Raw genomic sequence first — 14,524 nt, 5'->3', positions numbered from 1 at the left:
CGCAAAGGTAATACGTAAGTGTCACAAAGAGCAGCCTTTATACGAGATCTAAATACGACTATATCTTGATTAACCTACATTGGACGACACCTTTTTCATTTTTAGAGCAACAGGATTGCGGCGTAATCCTGTGTGTGCTGTGTGTCTAAATCTGGCTGGTCCAGATCTGTGTCTTCCAATATAAATGAGGTCATGGCAATTTTAAAAATACCCGATGACAATAACTTAGTCATCGCTTCAAGAGAGGAACCCATACACGTGGACGCCGTCCAAGTCTGTGCAGAAAATCTTTTTGGACAATGCCCCGCGGCAAGAAGAGATGTCTGGACAATGTAATCTTCTATTAATTGCTTAAAGAGTTGATCGATTCCAGCTGTGTTCAGTTGTAGAAGGTGGTCAGGAGCGAAGACTTTCATTTGTTGGCTGAGTGATTAACAGCTGACGTAATTAGAAGAGATCAACCGATACTTCCGACCTCCATCTATGGAGGCAGATGATGGATGACAGTGGGGAGCCCCCTAAATTTTGTCTCAGGGTGTGAAAATGTGACGACACTCGGGCAGCTGGTGTCACCATGGAAACAGGTTTCGGGAAGTCTGTTGCCAAGGGAAGACAACTGTAGATTGAATCATTTCACTCAGATTGTAACACATCCGTTCAGATTTCGGTCAAGGATATACATCACTGTTTAATGAGCTGAACTTTGACAGTTTAACAGCAAAACCTGATCCCTGTCTGATATTTTGGTTTCAACTAAATTGGATGTTACTTGACTTGGACCTGACCGACTGCTATCCATTTCACTCAGACAAAGGACGGCATGTATGATCACACAATGTAAAAGCAGTTCCAACCTCGTCTGGGAGAAGTCTATCACTTCCCCATACTTGCTATATGAGCCTGGTGTTTTTGTAATGCACATTTCTGTTGGACACACGGAAAGGTAGGTCAACATAGAGAAAACACAGACTGTGTGATTTCTGAAAAGCTATGGGAACACGACACTCTTGACGCACTCCATACATTAAACTTTTACTGATTAATATAACAGATTGTATCCCAGTGCTGTAACCCTTTGAAAAATGTCTATCCCGACGGGTTAAGTGGGTGCAGATGACCATGGAAATTTCCAAGTAGGGGGATATGTAGACGTCTCTAAGAGAAAAACGGAATTAGAATATGAACGGTTGTCTGTCAGTGAATGTCCAATTTCCTAAGCCCTTCAAGGTTACTGCATGTAAGAGGCTGAAAGACAGGATTAGCTGCAGAGAGCCGAGTTTAAACCTCGCAACACCAAGAACACAGAGGAGACCTTGGGTCTGGACGACAGAGTACAGTATGTCACTTCACATCTGTGTACATTTCCATATGTAACATAACAGGTATTATGTGACTGTGTACTGTTTACATGAATGTTGGACACTCACCGTCCTCGCTGGTGTGTGTCTCCGTCCCTCCTTCATTGTCTACCTCCTCCAGGGCTCCATGCTCACTGTAGGGACTCTCACTGTGGAGACACCGAGCAAACCGTGAGGGTCAAAACAAAGGCAGGGGGGTGAGGGGTCAGGGGTCAGCAGTGATTCTATTGAAACACACAGACACTTGCACAACTACTCTTGTTGAGAAACTACACCGACTTCCCTTCATTTGGACAGCCTACCTACCTAACTTAACCATAACCACTTAATACTTTAACGCTAACTTTTAAACATAAACAAATGTTAGAGCTTGTGTCGCCCGGTGACATTCTTGCAGTGCACAGGAAGTGATGTTGTTTTAGGTCAAGGCAGGCGGAGGCAACAGCAACATTGTGCTAGGAAAGCGGGACGGTTGGAGTACGACTGAAAACACGAAGAAGTTCTCACAAAGAGTTTCAGAAGCACACACACTTTCTAGTCACTATCTGCCTCCTTCTCTGCAAGAATAGGGAGGCAGCCATGTCAACAAGTCTTCCCCTTGGCTTCGTGACACTCCCTGGGGACACAGTCATGCTGAGACAGGTGATTAGCTCTAGCCTGGGATAAAAACCTGTCAGACTGAGAGGATGTGTGTGTGAGTAGGGGAAAAAAAACAATAAAAGAAAAAACAAGGGCCGATGCATCGAAGCAGAAACATGACGAGGCGTATGGATTTGCCATTCACCCCTCCTGCTGTGACAGAGGTGATTAAAGGCATTGTTTCAGCCTGTCTCACCTTAAAAGCAGTCCACCGTCTGAAGTCAGCACACAGGATCCCGCTCGACAATATCATGTGTGTTATTACTCAGATCAACTCTAATGACAATCTACTGACACAGCTGCACCGATGAGTGTGCACGCATACCTGCATGTTGAGTGAATTACTAATGAAGCGGGGTTTGGCAGCCGTGCCGTTGTTTCATTCACAGTAGAAAAATGTAAAAGGGAAAACCACAGCGGCCTGTCTGACTCTCCCACACAGATCTAATGTGCAGCTGCATGTAGTGATCACACCAGAATGCCTATTTTTATTTGATTTTAATCCCGGACCACCTACCACTGGACCCTCAGACACCAGTGACCGCACAGTGTTTACTGTACGTGAAAGATCATAAGTTGTGCTTCTTCTGAATTCAGACACTACAGCGTGATCTTTAAGTATCTCATCCCTCACCAGTAATCTCCTCCTGCCATGCACTTCTCATAGTTGGGTCCATCCAGTTCTTTGGCATCGGGAAAGATTGTCTCATGGTGGATGATGATAGTCTTGATGATCTCATTGACGTGGGCCTGGCAGGAGACCTGGTCTTGGCTGTCTGGTGTAGGCATGAGCGTTGGGCCAAAGCATATGGCCAAGTTGTACGGGTCCATCATGTTCTCATCACTGTACTGAGACAAACTGGAGAGGAGAGGGGATACACGAGGAGGAATATTTCACATCAAATCACAACTAACAATGAGGGAGCACAACTTACAAACAGCTTCAAGGATCAATTTACTGGTCGGTGTCTTTAAACTTACTGGTTGAGGAAGGCGAAAAGGTAGCGCATGACGATAAGGACTGATCTGGGAATGGTGAGGAGGATCTTACGGATGTACAATGCTCTCTCGTACAGGTTCTCTACTCCTGGAGTGGCAAAACACAAAAAACAGCGGAGAGGATATGATGTTAGAAAGGGAAACGCTGCAATACAATAGCTTTTATTTGAATAGAAATAAGGTCTGCTTAGTTTCAGAGTCACAGCAGGAACACGATCCAGATGCTTTTGTCCATTCATTTCTCAGATCAAATGCACACACATAAAATGCTGTCATTGCTGGGGACATGGTCGTGGATTTATTGCAATAGTGGAATACATTTGCTCTTTAATTCACATTTATGTTTATAAATAATATGCATAAAGGAAGTTGTGTTCAATTTATCAAACATACCCCTTAGAAATGCCAAGTTTAATATTAGGCTTTACAGATATGGGAGTAAAACAAATGAATTGTAAGAAGAATAGTGTGCACAAATGTGTCTATATTGCAATTTGTGTCACAATATACAGTAAATGTGTTTCTCTGGGAATAAGAAAAAGGAGACTAATAATGTGTTTACTCTGTGTGTGTGTTGACGCATGTTCACATGTGCGTATGTAGAAGCCACAGGAAATGCACCGACTGTGTTGCATTGACCTTCACCTCAGCCTGTGTTACTCTGCTGACACCACAGAGGAAGAGGAAGAGGAAAGGGAGGAGGAAGTCAGCATTCTTAATAGCAGATTCACAGACAAGTACTTTTTCCTGATTTGATTTATCCAGTTCTCTCAACAATTCTCTCCCTTTTGTCCTGCCGTGCCGAATTAAAAATAAGAAAGTGACCTAATAGCAGCAAAGACCATCACTGCAACTTAACAAAAAGTAAATCTTGCATCAAAATACAAGAGGACGCAAACCCTAATGTTGTTTATTACCGTCACATTTGTTATGCCGTGGCACTTGAAGTAGCCAATTTTATTTGTCTGAGCTCGGGCTGCACTGGCAGCTAAAAATAATCTTGTCACCCTCCAGCCACTCTGCCATCTGGGATTTGGGCTTATGGGATACTTGTAATTCATTTCATTTTTCATGAATACCTAACTAGGATTCTGCAGTGCTGCTCCCAAGTACTTCAGAAGCTAATATTCAAAGATTTACTCCAATGAGCACTTAGACATCAAACACATATACCCAGGCAAACTATGTAATGTAAAATTCCTTAAGGAAAGGTATCAGGAGTCACAGCGCGCCACTGTGATGAAAGCACATGCAGTCAGCAGAGAGTGGTGAAAGGGAAAAGTGATCGTGTAGCTGGCTTGTGCTGCTCCATATGGAATAAGCAGAGGGTTTTAAATATGGAGCCTGCTGGGCGTTGAGCCCACAGTGCAATCACTGGCATGTTGAGCTGGGGAATGTAAACAGGGAATCCCCATCACTCATCCTGCACAAATGTGTAAAAGTACACCCAGCAAACACGTACAGACACACTTCACACTCTCAAAAGCACACAAAAGCCTCCGTTATAGAGAACACACACGTACTCATTGCACACACACATACACGGCGGCTCGAGGCATTACGTCATATGTCGTGACCACGTGATCGTGCGTGTTCAATTTAAAATGATGAAAGCCCACAATGTCATATCCTGAAAGACCAGAGCAGACAAAGAGCTGACTGAGCACTGAACTCAGCTCAAAACGACAATGTAACTATTCTTGAGAGGACTTCAGTATAGAGTCAGCTCCGGGCTCAAACACTGCTCACTTCTGTGGACATTTAAAAATTCCACCACCATCCCGTAAGAGTGGCCAGCTTTGTGCCACTTACGACAGATACTTCCCTCTCAGTACTCAACCGAATACCACAGAGTAGTAATCACACACAGTGTTATGACCAGAACACGGAGCCTCTCTGCTGACAAACATTACGAGCGTTAGGTGTTTGATTTTGATCATTTAAAGCAGCTCTCAGTGCAATATCTATATAGAGTGTTTGGTCACTGTTATGGGTCTCTAGTCCATCAAGAGCTGGATCCCCATGATGTAAGGAGGAGGAAGGAAAATGTCAAAAGCAGCAACAGACAGTTTGTTAGCCAGAAGAAAGTAACTCCAATGTTTTTAATAAAACCTCACAGATGGAAACAGGAACCAAACATTAAAAGAGCTAGGTCTGAAACAGAAACACAACAAATTCCCACTTGCTCTTAAAGGCACAGAATCTTTTACTGAACCATCGATTTAAAAACAAGGGTGTTCAGCAGCAATGCTGGAGACACTGTTGGCAGACGGATGCAGACACTTGCATATTTTGTGGTCATGTGCAAAACTGCCATCATTTGAGTGTTCTCCAACTTCTTGAGGATAAGTTCAATTATAAGATCATAAAAGACCCAAGGACTCTGCTTCTGGGACTGATGGACCATGTGTAACAGTTTGACACTTGCACGCAACATGGCAATCACAAGAAGCTGTCTGAAATGTGATCCTTCAGTGTTGTGATCAGTGGCTCGATGTAGGGAAAATATACTCGATGGAAAAATTGACTCATTTTCGGAGAAATAAAGCAGTGACCACAACAGAATGCTGTGCTGAAAGGACTGCATACAAGGAAAGGATACTTTAAGTTTACAGCTGCTATAAGATGAGATAAATAAGACCGCAATACAGGTTATAATCATGTGTCAGGTGCATGCATGTGTTTTTATTCTGGATTATGTAGTGAGAAATGTCAACTGAAAGTGAACAACCAAAAGGAATTAGATACAAATGTATTTACCGGAGGTTCCAAGTTCAAATTTAAAAGAGATACAGTATATCGAAAGAAAATACTTGTGTTCTTACTGATGCAGGAGAGCAGGTCGCTGAACCTCTCTTTGGGGAAAAGAGGGTTCTCCAGACCCCGGAAGTAAAGCTTGAGAACGCCAGCCACTGAGTTGATGTCGTGATTGTTCTCGTCGTCTGTCAGCGGGTCGTTTCCTAAGACACAGAAAAGTCAGGAGCACGATCTATCGCAACATTTCATATATGATCCATGTGATAACATATAGCGATTATATTATAATGAACGTTTTTTACCTCTCTCAAATGAGTTCTTGATGTCGTTGACTTCCAGCTGGGATCCGGATACGCGGAATATTCCTTGATGTTGGAGGCCTGCACAAAAAAGGAGACGAGGAGTGATGTCAAAGAGGATGGAAAAAACAGAAGGTGAACGAAAGCCTCTGTCGCTGGTCCTAAAAGGCACAGCCTGTTCTTTAAGCCCCATCAGGCTTTTTAAAAAGGGACTTCAGCTAGGATTAAGACATTGTGAGGGGAGAGGTCAAGAGTCAGGAGCAACATAATTAGTTTGCAGTTTTTCCCTCCTTTTCAGATTTTCTCTCTGCAAGTCATCGGCTTCTTGCGTGAAAAGATGCAGCAGATGATTCTGCAAATACTTGGTACAATTAAAATCCTCAAAGTTGTGCGAACACACCCAGATGAGGTGATTGGGAGTCGAGCTACTACCGCATGTATGCCTTCAGTCAAACCAGGGTTGGACTTGAGCCAAAGTTTCCAGCCCCAGCTTTAACGCAGACATAAGAGAAGTAGCTGGTACTCAGCAAAGGACCACAGCAACACAACATGGTGAAATACAGGCCTGCACTTTTATCAACTGACAAGGAAGACAGAATGTGTGATCTGTCAGCTTAAACAAAATTAATATTTTAAATTTCATGGACGGTAAGAAGACTGGAAATGGGACACCTTGCATTGTGGAGGTGGACAGAGAGACTCATCCTCTAGTGCTAGTATACTGGGACAAGGACAACCAGCCGTAACTTGACTTAATTAAGCATTAAAACCCTTAAAACTGACATTTTTGACCTGATTAACACCAATGTTTGCTGCCATCACTCGTGCAAGGCTAAGCTACCCATCCGTCCCATTATACATGGGGCAGTTCCACTGTAAGCAGGGTGGAATGTGTACTTTCCCATGACTGCGCCTGAGGTGGAGCCGACTGAAGCATACATACATACACCAAACAATCGACGCCTAGAAATCAGTTAAGTGCAAAAAATGAAAACCCCAAAACCAACGCAGCTTGCTTGGAATATGAAAAGGAATCATCTTATCAGATCAAATAAATATACAGAAGCACGCTGTGCAATAACAGCCGACTCACCATACAAGTTGATGTAGCGAATACAGCTTTCCACCACACGAGGGATAGCCTGTCCGGAGTCCTGTGAAAGCAAAACAAAAACACCCAGAGTCAGACTGTGTATATTTTGCACTTTGGTTACATACAGTAAATATCATAACTATATTGGTCAGTGGTCAGTGTGATGTTAACGTATAAACGTGCACAGTCAGTAAAAAGTGAAGCTTGGAGCATTAAAACACAGTTAGCTTAAGAGCTGAGATCTGACAAAGACAGACTGAGTTGACTTCACTGGCTATTTTAACTGTTTATATCCAGTGTGAAATAATAGGAATGATACAAAATCTCACACGAGATACAACAGCGAGCATGTACAAACATGTTGTCTTACACATTTCAATTGGCCTCAAGTGCTGCTAAATATAACTTTGAATTGTGTCGCTTGCTGTGAAGCACGTCTTGCCTCTGCATTAACAAACGCTTATCTGAAGGGCCGCACACTTCAGCTGCAGAATGAGATGAGAGGCGGTGGCGCATGACTTTAATGATACAGCGGATCATTTAGGTCATGTGACCATGCCAAAAGCTGCCACAAAATGTCTGTGGAATCTCTCCATTAAGGTTCTTGTCAATCCAGTCTGTCTTGGTCTACTCACATAATTTAGGTGATAACGAGACAAAAACACAGAAGTAAGTGGCAAATGTTAGTGTAAGAAATAAAAGAGCACAGGCAAGCAGCATGGGCCCCCCCAAGATGCTTCAAGGTGTCTACCTGATGTCGAGCGTGTGAGTTCCGTCGTCCGCGGCTACAGAAATGCCGCAAGAGCCAGTGATGAGAGAGAAAGAGAGAGAAAAGCAAGACCCAGATTAGGACACAGCAGCTGCCCACCAAAGCCTAAGAGTGCACCCTCATTCCACTCTGTGCTGGCAGTGAACCCAAAAGAAAACCATTAGAACTGGACAGGACTGGACTTGGCCTCCAGTGAGAGCCAGTGAAGAGGCGAGAGGAGGGAGGGAACCAGCGCAACTTATCAGTCTGGCGTCCGCTCCCCTGACTGCCATTCATTCTGCCGTCTCCACTGGCCCCTGCTATTGCTCTGGAGAGATTGCTCTGCCAGGTCAGCAGTGAGTCAGGGGCTCTGACGGAGACCAACATTTATCCCTCCTCTCTTCCTGCAGCCGTCCACATCTATCAGTGCCACCCCTTCATCTCAGACTCAGACAGCGAGGGCTCACTGACTCATGAGGAAGGTTTTCCAGAACCCATCTTAGCACAAATATGTTGTTGTTGTTGTTGTTTTGCTGTTGTCATTATTGGTACGAAAAGTAAATCAAAGCTAAGATGCTTTGGGGGAACCCACCAAAATGGCCAGAAAGCCAGAGCAAGAAAGAAAATGGAAAGGAGGAGGAGCGATGTCGAGCGGGTAGACTGATAATCAGTACCTTGATAAATGACTCCAAATTGCCATTAAATAACCTAACATTAAAAACGGAGCGGGGTCTAGCCCGCCGGGTGCCAGTGTGGGTTTTGAACAGACCATTGGGATGTCTAGAATACAAAAGATGCGTTAGGTGATGTAAACAAGGCAACAGTGCAGTTCTCCCTCGCTTATCTTTAAAGCTCTCCAATGTGTGTGTGAGACTTGGTGCAATTTGGCTTCATGTGACCTGTAGGACTGAGATTAAAGTACCTTTTTTTTTTTTTATGGACACATGATTGTTTCAGTACTAACTAATAATATGGTTCAAGGTGAGACACCATTCCAAAGTGTCTGAACTAAAACTTGATTATAATTATATAACTACTGATTTCAGAATAGGTAAAGTAAATGTAATTTTCTCTTCTTTGGTGCTTTACCAGTTACCAAATATTTTTAGTTCCTTCTGCTCATTAAAAAAAAAGGTATATACAGTTTATCTATATGTTATCAATACCAGTCAAAAGGTACAAGCTACCCATTTGCAGTAAGGTATTAACTACCATCTCCACAGTTTAACATGAATGATGTGCTTTCAAAGATTCTTTTTGTTGAAATTTAAACTCATTTTTCTTCTCTTCTCTTAGTTAGTTTCTAACATTCTCCACTTTATAGTCTGTGATTATCTCTAAATGCCTGACAGTCAGTGCTGCTGGGACTGCGAAATAAACTAACCAATACCACATGATGCGAAATGGGCTTAAAACAGAGAGGCCAGCACATCTGCTGGACGCTCTACAGGAGCTTTGTTTTCGGAACTACAGGCTCCTCGGCTTTAATGGTCAAAACTTCCGAAGGCAAAGTGTCCTCCTTTGATGGTGTGCAACATGTTAAGTTCCTGTAGCTGATGCAACAAAAGTGGACTGGGCTGTGTATCTCAAATATTCACAGGTCCTTCAGAGTGTGTGTGTGTGTGTGAGAGAGTGCACTTTACCTTGTGGTCATGTAGTCTGCTCTGTGGCCTGCGGGTGAAGAGAGAACAGAGAAGAGATGTGAGGGGAAGTTAAATGTGACGACATGCCAGAACCTGTCTCTGAGGTCCCTGTGGAGCATTGTGCATATGCCTCGTGGAGCGTTTGAAGCCTGCCATCTGTCCACAACCGTGGGCCTCATGAGCGGCACATAAAAACACACACTCACAAACACCTGAGAGCACAGACGCATACGAGCAAAACACTTACGTTTCGTTACAAGTACAGGACAAACAAACATTTACCAGGTTGCACAGTTTATCACTGGTGTGGGCCACACAAATACAGTCATTATTACACGAATATGCACAGCCTCAAGTTTGAACAAGTACGAGTAATGCAGTTGACACAAAACAGCCTCCAAACGGTTTGAGAGAACGGGAGTATTGTAGTTTGTGTGACGATCGGTTCCTGTGAACACAATCTGACCTGTCTGTGTGACTCACACTCTACTGCAGCTCACTGACAACATGATTAAGAAGCATGTGGGACAAGGAGGAGGTTTTCTCTTGCTCGAAAATCACACGACTCTGTTACTCATTATGCGGCCAGTTTGAGGGAGACCACCAGGACTGCTGGTTAAAACAATGACTGACAGATACTCGCTGGCTTGATGGTAGATTAGCTGATGCCTCAAGGAGATCCCACCAGTGTAGAACAAGGACAGACTGCCACCCTTTTACTTCTTGCAGTCCATTATGCTGCAAGTAAATCAGTCACTAAGATGGATAATGCAAATTCACAATCCCCTTCAGCTCTGGCTTTCCTGGATAAAACTCAGATTACCATCTAACAACTTTGGACCAGAAGAAAATGAAGGCTTTGCCACAGAAAAAGATGGAAATTGCTGAAGTGAAAGCCTTTGCACAACAGAAGTGTTTTTCCCGAGCAATTTACTTGCACATAAATAATATTTTTCAAACCCATATCAAGTCAACGTGACCTTTAACATCAACGACGGAAACAAGCAAACTGTCCTCACTTCTTCAGTGTCGGCTGTACACAGGTATTTCTTTACTTCACAAGACACTGATTCCACCTCGTCCTTCCTGTGATGCAGTCTGCTTAAATCATGTCATGCTTAATGTGATTTGTGAGTTTGCGTCAAAATTCACCTCTGAATTATTTGCAATTTTGTGCCGCTTATGCAAATAAATGCACAAAATTGTGAATAATTCTGAGATGAACTTATGTTGATGTACAAAGATAGACGAGTAGGTGAGTGAGTGAGGAAGTCATTTATCATTTGTTATTTGGTCTGTTGGGACTAGTTGATGATAAGTTCATGTCCTCATTTGTGCTGAGGACTTCATAAATTTGAACGTTAAGTGAAAGTAACTCAGCACAGTGGGAAATCAATGACAGTGATCTATAAGAGTAAGGTAAGTAAAGCGATTGTAACTGTACCTTCACCAATTGTCCTCTTCAGCAAGTCATGTTTGGCCTGCAGCTTGGAGATGAGATTACTGCCCTCCAGGAACTCGCGGAATTTCTGTAGAGAATTCAGAGTAATTACAAAGTGGCACAGAGTGCCAGCCAGAGCACCCACTCCCACGACAGCAATCTACGATAAGGCAGCCAAGGGCAAAAGACGTGATGGGAGTCTTTATCAGAGCATGTCCATCTTTGGTCCTGGACAGCGTTGTGGTTAGCCTAACATTTTGGGTGGTAGCACTAAACAGCTGATCAAAGATTCCAAAAGGGCTTTAGTGCATCTAAAGTTTTAGTACCCCAAGGATTTATATTCAAGTCCAGTTAAATGCCTTGTGTAAATGTTTCCAGATTAATCTGAGATCTGAGATAGTTTTAGCTGCTATTAAACAGAGAATAATGCAAATCCAGGCATCAAATCCAATTTATAAGACACCTATTTCTATTCTATACATAAATATTAGATTTGGATTACTAGTGCACACATATTATTGTCTCACCATGAAGTAGAACTGCTCAGTCTCCTGCTGGTTGGCCCTCCGCTTGGCAATGCTAGGTTTGCTAAGGTACGTCTCGGACACAGTGGACTTGACCGACTCGGTGGAGCGGCTGTGGTGGAAACACTCGGACACGTCATAGTCTTCGATGGTTACCATATCCTGGATGGTGGTCAGGGTAGCCTCTGACGTCTTTTTTATCTACAGGCACAAGGACGGGGTGAAGAAGATTAGAACTTAAGAGACTGTACGTCAAACCATATCCAATGGGTCGCATAAGACGGAGACAGACAAATTCAGGTGCTTTCTCTCACATTCCGAAAACGTCACCAGTAAAACTGTCGACTGGATAATAGTGTATTCAGTCACAGACCTTTAAGATTTATTTCCACCTCTTCCTTGTCATGGAGAGTGCATCTCCTCCATCCAATAAGTACCAGGACTAGGCTAAGAGTGGCTTGCCACTTTTGCTGTGAGACAGATGTTTTGAGTGTTGCTACAGGAGGACACCAGATGACAGGAAACACATACAAGCAGTGTATATAGAGTCAGTTACACTGTGGGGTAGAGGGAGATGTCATAAAAAGAAATTTGATTTTTTTCATTCATTTGCTTGACTAGTTCATAGAACTAAAGGGTCTGCCTTTACCAGGTTTAATTTAAAAAAGCGGTCATCAAAGTCCTGAGGCTTCTCCTTTGATGAACAATGAATGGTGGTACAAAATTACACAGCGATTCATTGAATACCTGTTGACATATTTTGGTCTGAACCAACGCTGTGGATTGACTAATCAGCACTGGCTGTATACAGCTGGGCTAAAAGACGAGATGTTCAGATGATCAATGACATCGTAACAAGTTTAGAAACATGTCATCGTGTCAAAATAATTACGTTTTAATTTTTAGACAAGACAGTAATTTGCCCCCCCAGTGACCATTTGTTGACGAGGAACAAATAAAGAGACGACGTTAAAGGCACAAATTAGTTTTTGCTCATATGATTAATATTGTCGAATGAGGACATTAATTAAACTGATTAAAACCAGAGATCAATCAGGTCAACAGCAAACCTTCTGTTGGAAGTTTACGTCTTCATAGTAATTCTCCAACTGTCTGGTTTACTAGAATTATAGTAATAATATACAGAGACTTAGAGGCTGTCAAGTGTGAGTATAAATCACTGAGAAGGGAGGGGGGGGGGGAGCTGAGCTGATACGGAAACACAAACAATGACTGTGCTTTGGAAAAATCCAGCAGAACTCTCCTCTGCATTGAAGAGAGACAGTGGGAGGAGAGAAAACTGCAGCTCGATTGTGTTGGCTCTGAAAAGGTGGGGATCCCATAGGTCAGAGGGGTGTTGAGTGAGACACAGCGGGGATTCCTCCCAATTATTCTTAATGGTCTGGAGGTAGTGACCCCATTCCATAGTTATTAAGTTAAAGGACCTCTGTACTAATTAAAAAACAAGGTATATTCCTGGTATAATCCACTGTTGTGTTGTTGTGTATTAGAGTGTACATGCTCAGAGTGCACGACCTGTGACTCATCGCGCCTCCAAGACAAGAACAAAAAGCGCCTGAAAAATCAAGGTTGACGTTTATCTCTTTCATGTGTTGCAGTGATGGATTACCGTGCTGACACAAGTTTGGTGGGGGACACAATGTGGATATAGTTACAGTGTCATCCATCCCGTGGAGTAGAAACACAGTGCATGTTTGAACACGGCTAATAACAGTGTGAAAGAGGAAAAAAAAAGGGGGGATTCTGCTCATCATAAAACTTCACAGACATACTGTATCATTTTGTCCTGTGAATCTTCTGTACCAGAGCAAAAAAATCACTTCTCATATGTTGAGGCTCCTTAAAGAGACGTCTTATCGGGACGTAACGTCGTTAGTATCGTTAGGAGTTTCGACTCCGGTTGGTGGCCTCGGCCCAGACGATCGCCCGTGGAGCCAGGAGGCCGAGCTGTCATCGTGAAGACGGAATCCAGGCATGCGAGAGAATCGCTCCCAGTGAAAAGGCTGCCGAGTTGATCCATTATTCAGTAGACGAACGGTTACCAGAGTACACAGCTGGACGCAATTACAACATGGCTTTTAGAGAAACGTGGGGGGGACACGCCCATCAGGACACTTCAGCCGCATTCAAACCTGAGGAGTGATCCCTGGGATTTACCGAGGCTATTTCTTTTTTAAGAAAGAACCACAAACCAGGTGTTTTCTGTGGTCTTGTGTTGACAGGGCACTGATTACGAGGAGTTCACTCAAAGTACGGATTACAGCCATCATTCACCGTGCTAAAAATAGGTGTTGTACTATCAAAAATCCACTCAGTGTTATTCTGCAGGGTAGCAGTGCACCACCCCCCAAGTTATCTCAACATTTATCACCAAGATTGCTGTCCTTCGCTTTCAACGGGCCCTGTAGTAAAGAGTTTAATCTTCTGATCATTCTGCTATGAGTTTACAAGCCTTCATAAACACACACACACACACACAAGCTTTTGATGCATCTGCCTGAGATTTAACGAAGAAAAACAAACACTTCCTGTGAAGGCTTTGGGGTTGGCTTTCCTAAGTTTAGTGTGAAAAGTCTAGAGAACAACCATCTGTCAAGAGGACAAACGACAGCAAGGAGGGAAATCATTCACTGGTTCATATGGAGGCAAATGAGATTTAAATGGCCAGATTATTAAATCTGCAAAAACATTAACCACGCAGACTGAGATGAACAATGTCCTGTGACTTTTTGAATTTAACAAATGACTGTCATTTCTGCTGCAGAGGCACACAGCAGGTCTTTGTCAACCCCAAACAACTTAGTGAGGGGGACAAGACATAGTCCTTCCCTCCACGTCACAACCCATCCACCGCTGATGCCGAGTAAATTATTCAGCAATGTTTTCTTTCCCCATTTCACAGAAGTCAAAGAGGTTGGAGGAAACAGCTGCACTTCTATTAAGCACTGCCCTGCAGCTTTTCCAGAGCAAATAAAGACAGACTCTCTTTCTCTGTCGTACAG

General features: G+C 43.2%; 1 protein-coding gene across 4 annotated transcripts in view; it reads right to left on the bottom strand.

Annotated features, from left to right (window-relative positions):
* Positions 1–14,524, bottom strand: part of srgap1a (SLIT-ROBO Rho GTPase activating protein 1a) — a 71,068-nt gene that overhangs the window by 9,769 nt on the left and 46,775 nt on the right. For 3 of the 4 annotated variants that reach the window (XM_058645651.1, XM_058645652.1, XM_058645649.1), the window contains exons 9-18: positions 11,505–11,702; positions 10,981–11,065; positions 9,537–9,564; positions 8,568–8,673; positions 7,146–7,206; positions 6,056–6,133; positions 5,822–5,956; positions 2,979–3,084; positions 2,632–2,856; positions 1,428–1,507 (exon numbers count right to left, since the gene is read on the bottom strand). In XM_058645651.1, coding sequence (XP_058501634.1) covers positions 1,428–1,507; positions 2,632–2,856; positions 2,979–3,084; positions 5,822–5,956; positions 6,056–6,133; positions 7,146–7,206; positions 8,568–8,673; positions 9,537–9,564; positions 10,981–11,065; positions 11,505–11,702 — 1,102 coding nt within the window. Of the gene's footprint in view, positions 1–1,427; positions 1,508–2,631; positions 2,857–2,978; positions 3,085–5,821; positions 5,957–6,055; positions 6,134–7,145; positions 7,207–7,896; positions 7,931–8,567; positions 8,674–9,536; positions 9,565–10,980; positions 11,066–11,504; positions 11,703–14,524 lie in introns of all 4 variants that reach the window. The other variant, XM_058645650.1, reaches the window with a different exon arrangement.

This window comes from Solea solea, chromosome 12 (genome assembly GCF_958295425.1).
Source record: "Solea solea chromosome 12, fSolSol10.1, whole genome shotgun sequence".
In the NCBI taxonomy this organism is placed as follows: domain Eukaryota; kingdom Metazoa; phylum Chordata; class Actinopteri; order Pleuronectiformes; family Soleidae; genus Solea; species Solea solea.
Note: the sequence above shows the minus strand (reverse complement) of the source record. Positions and strands in the feature narration are given on the sequence as shown.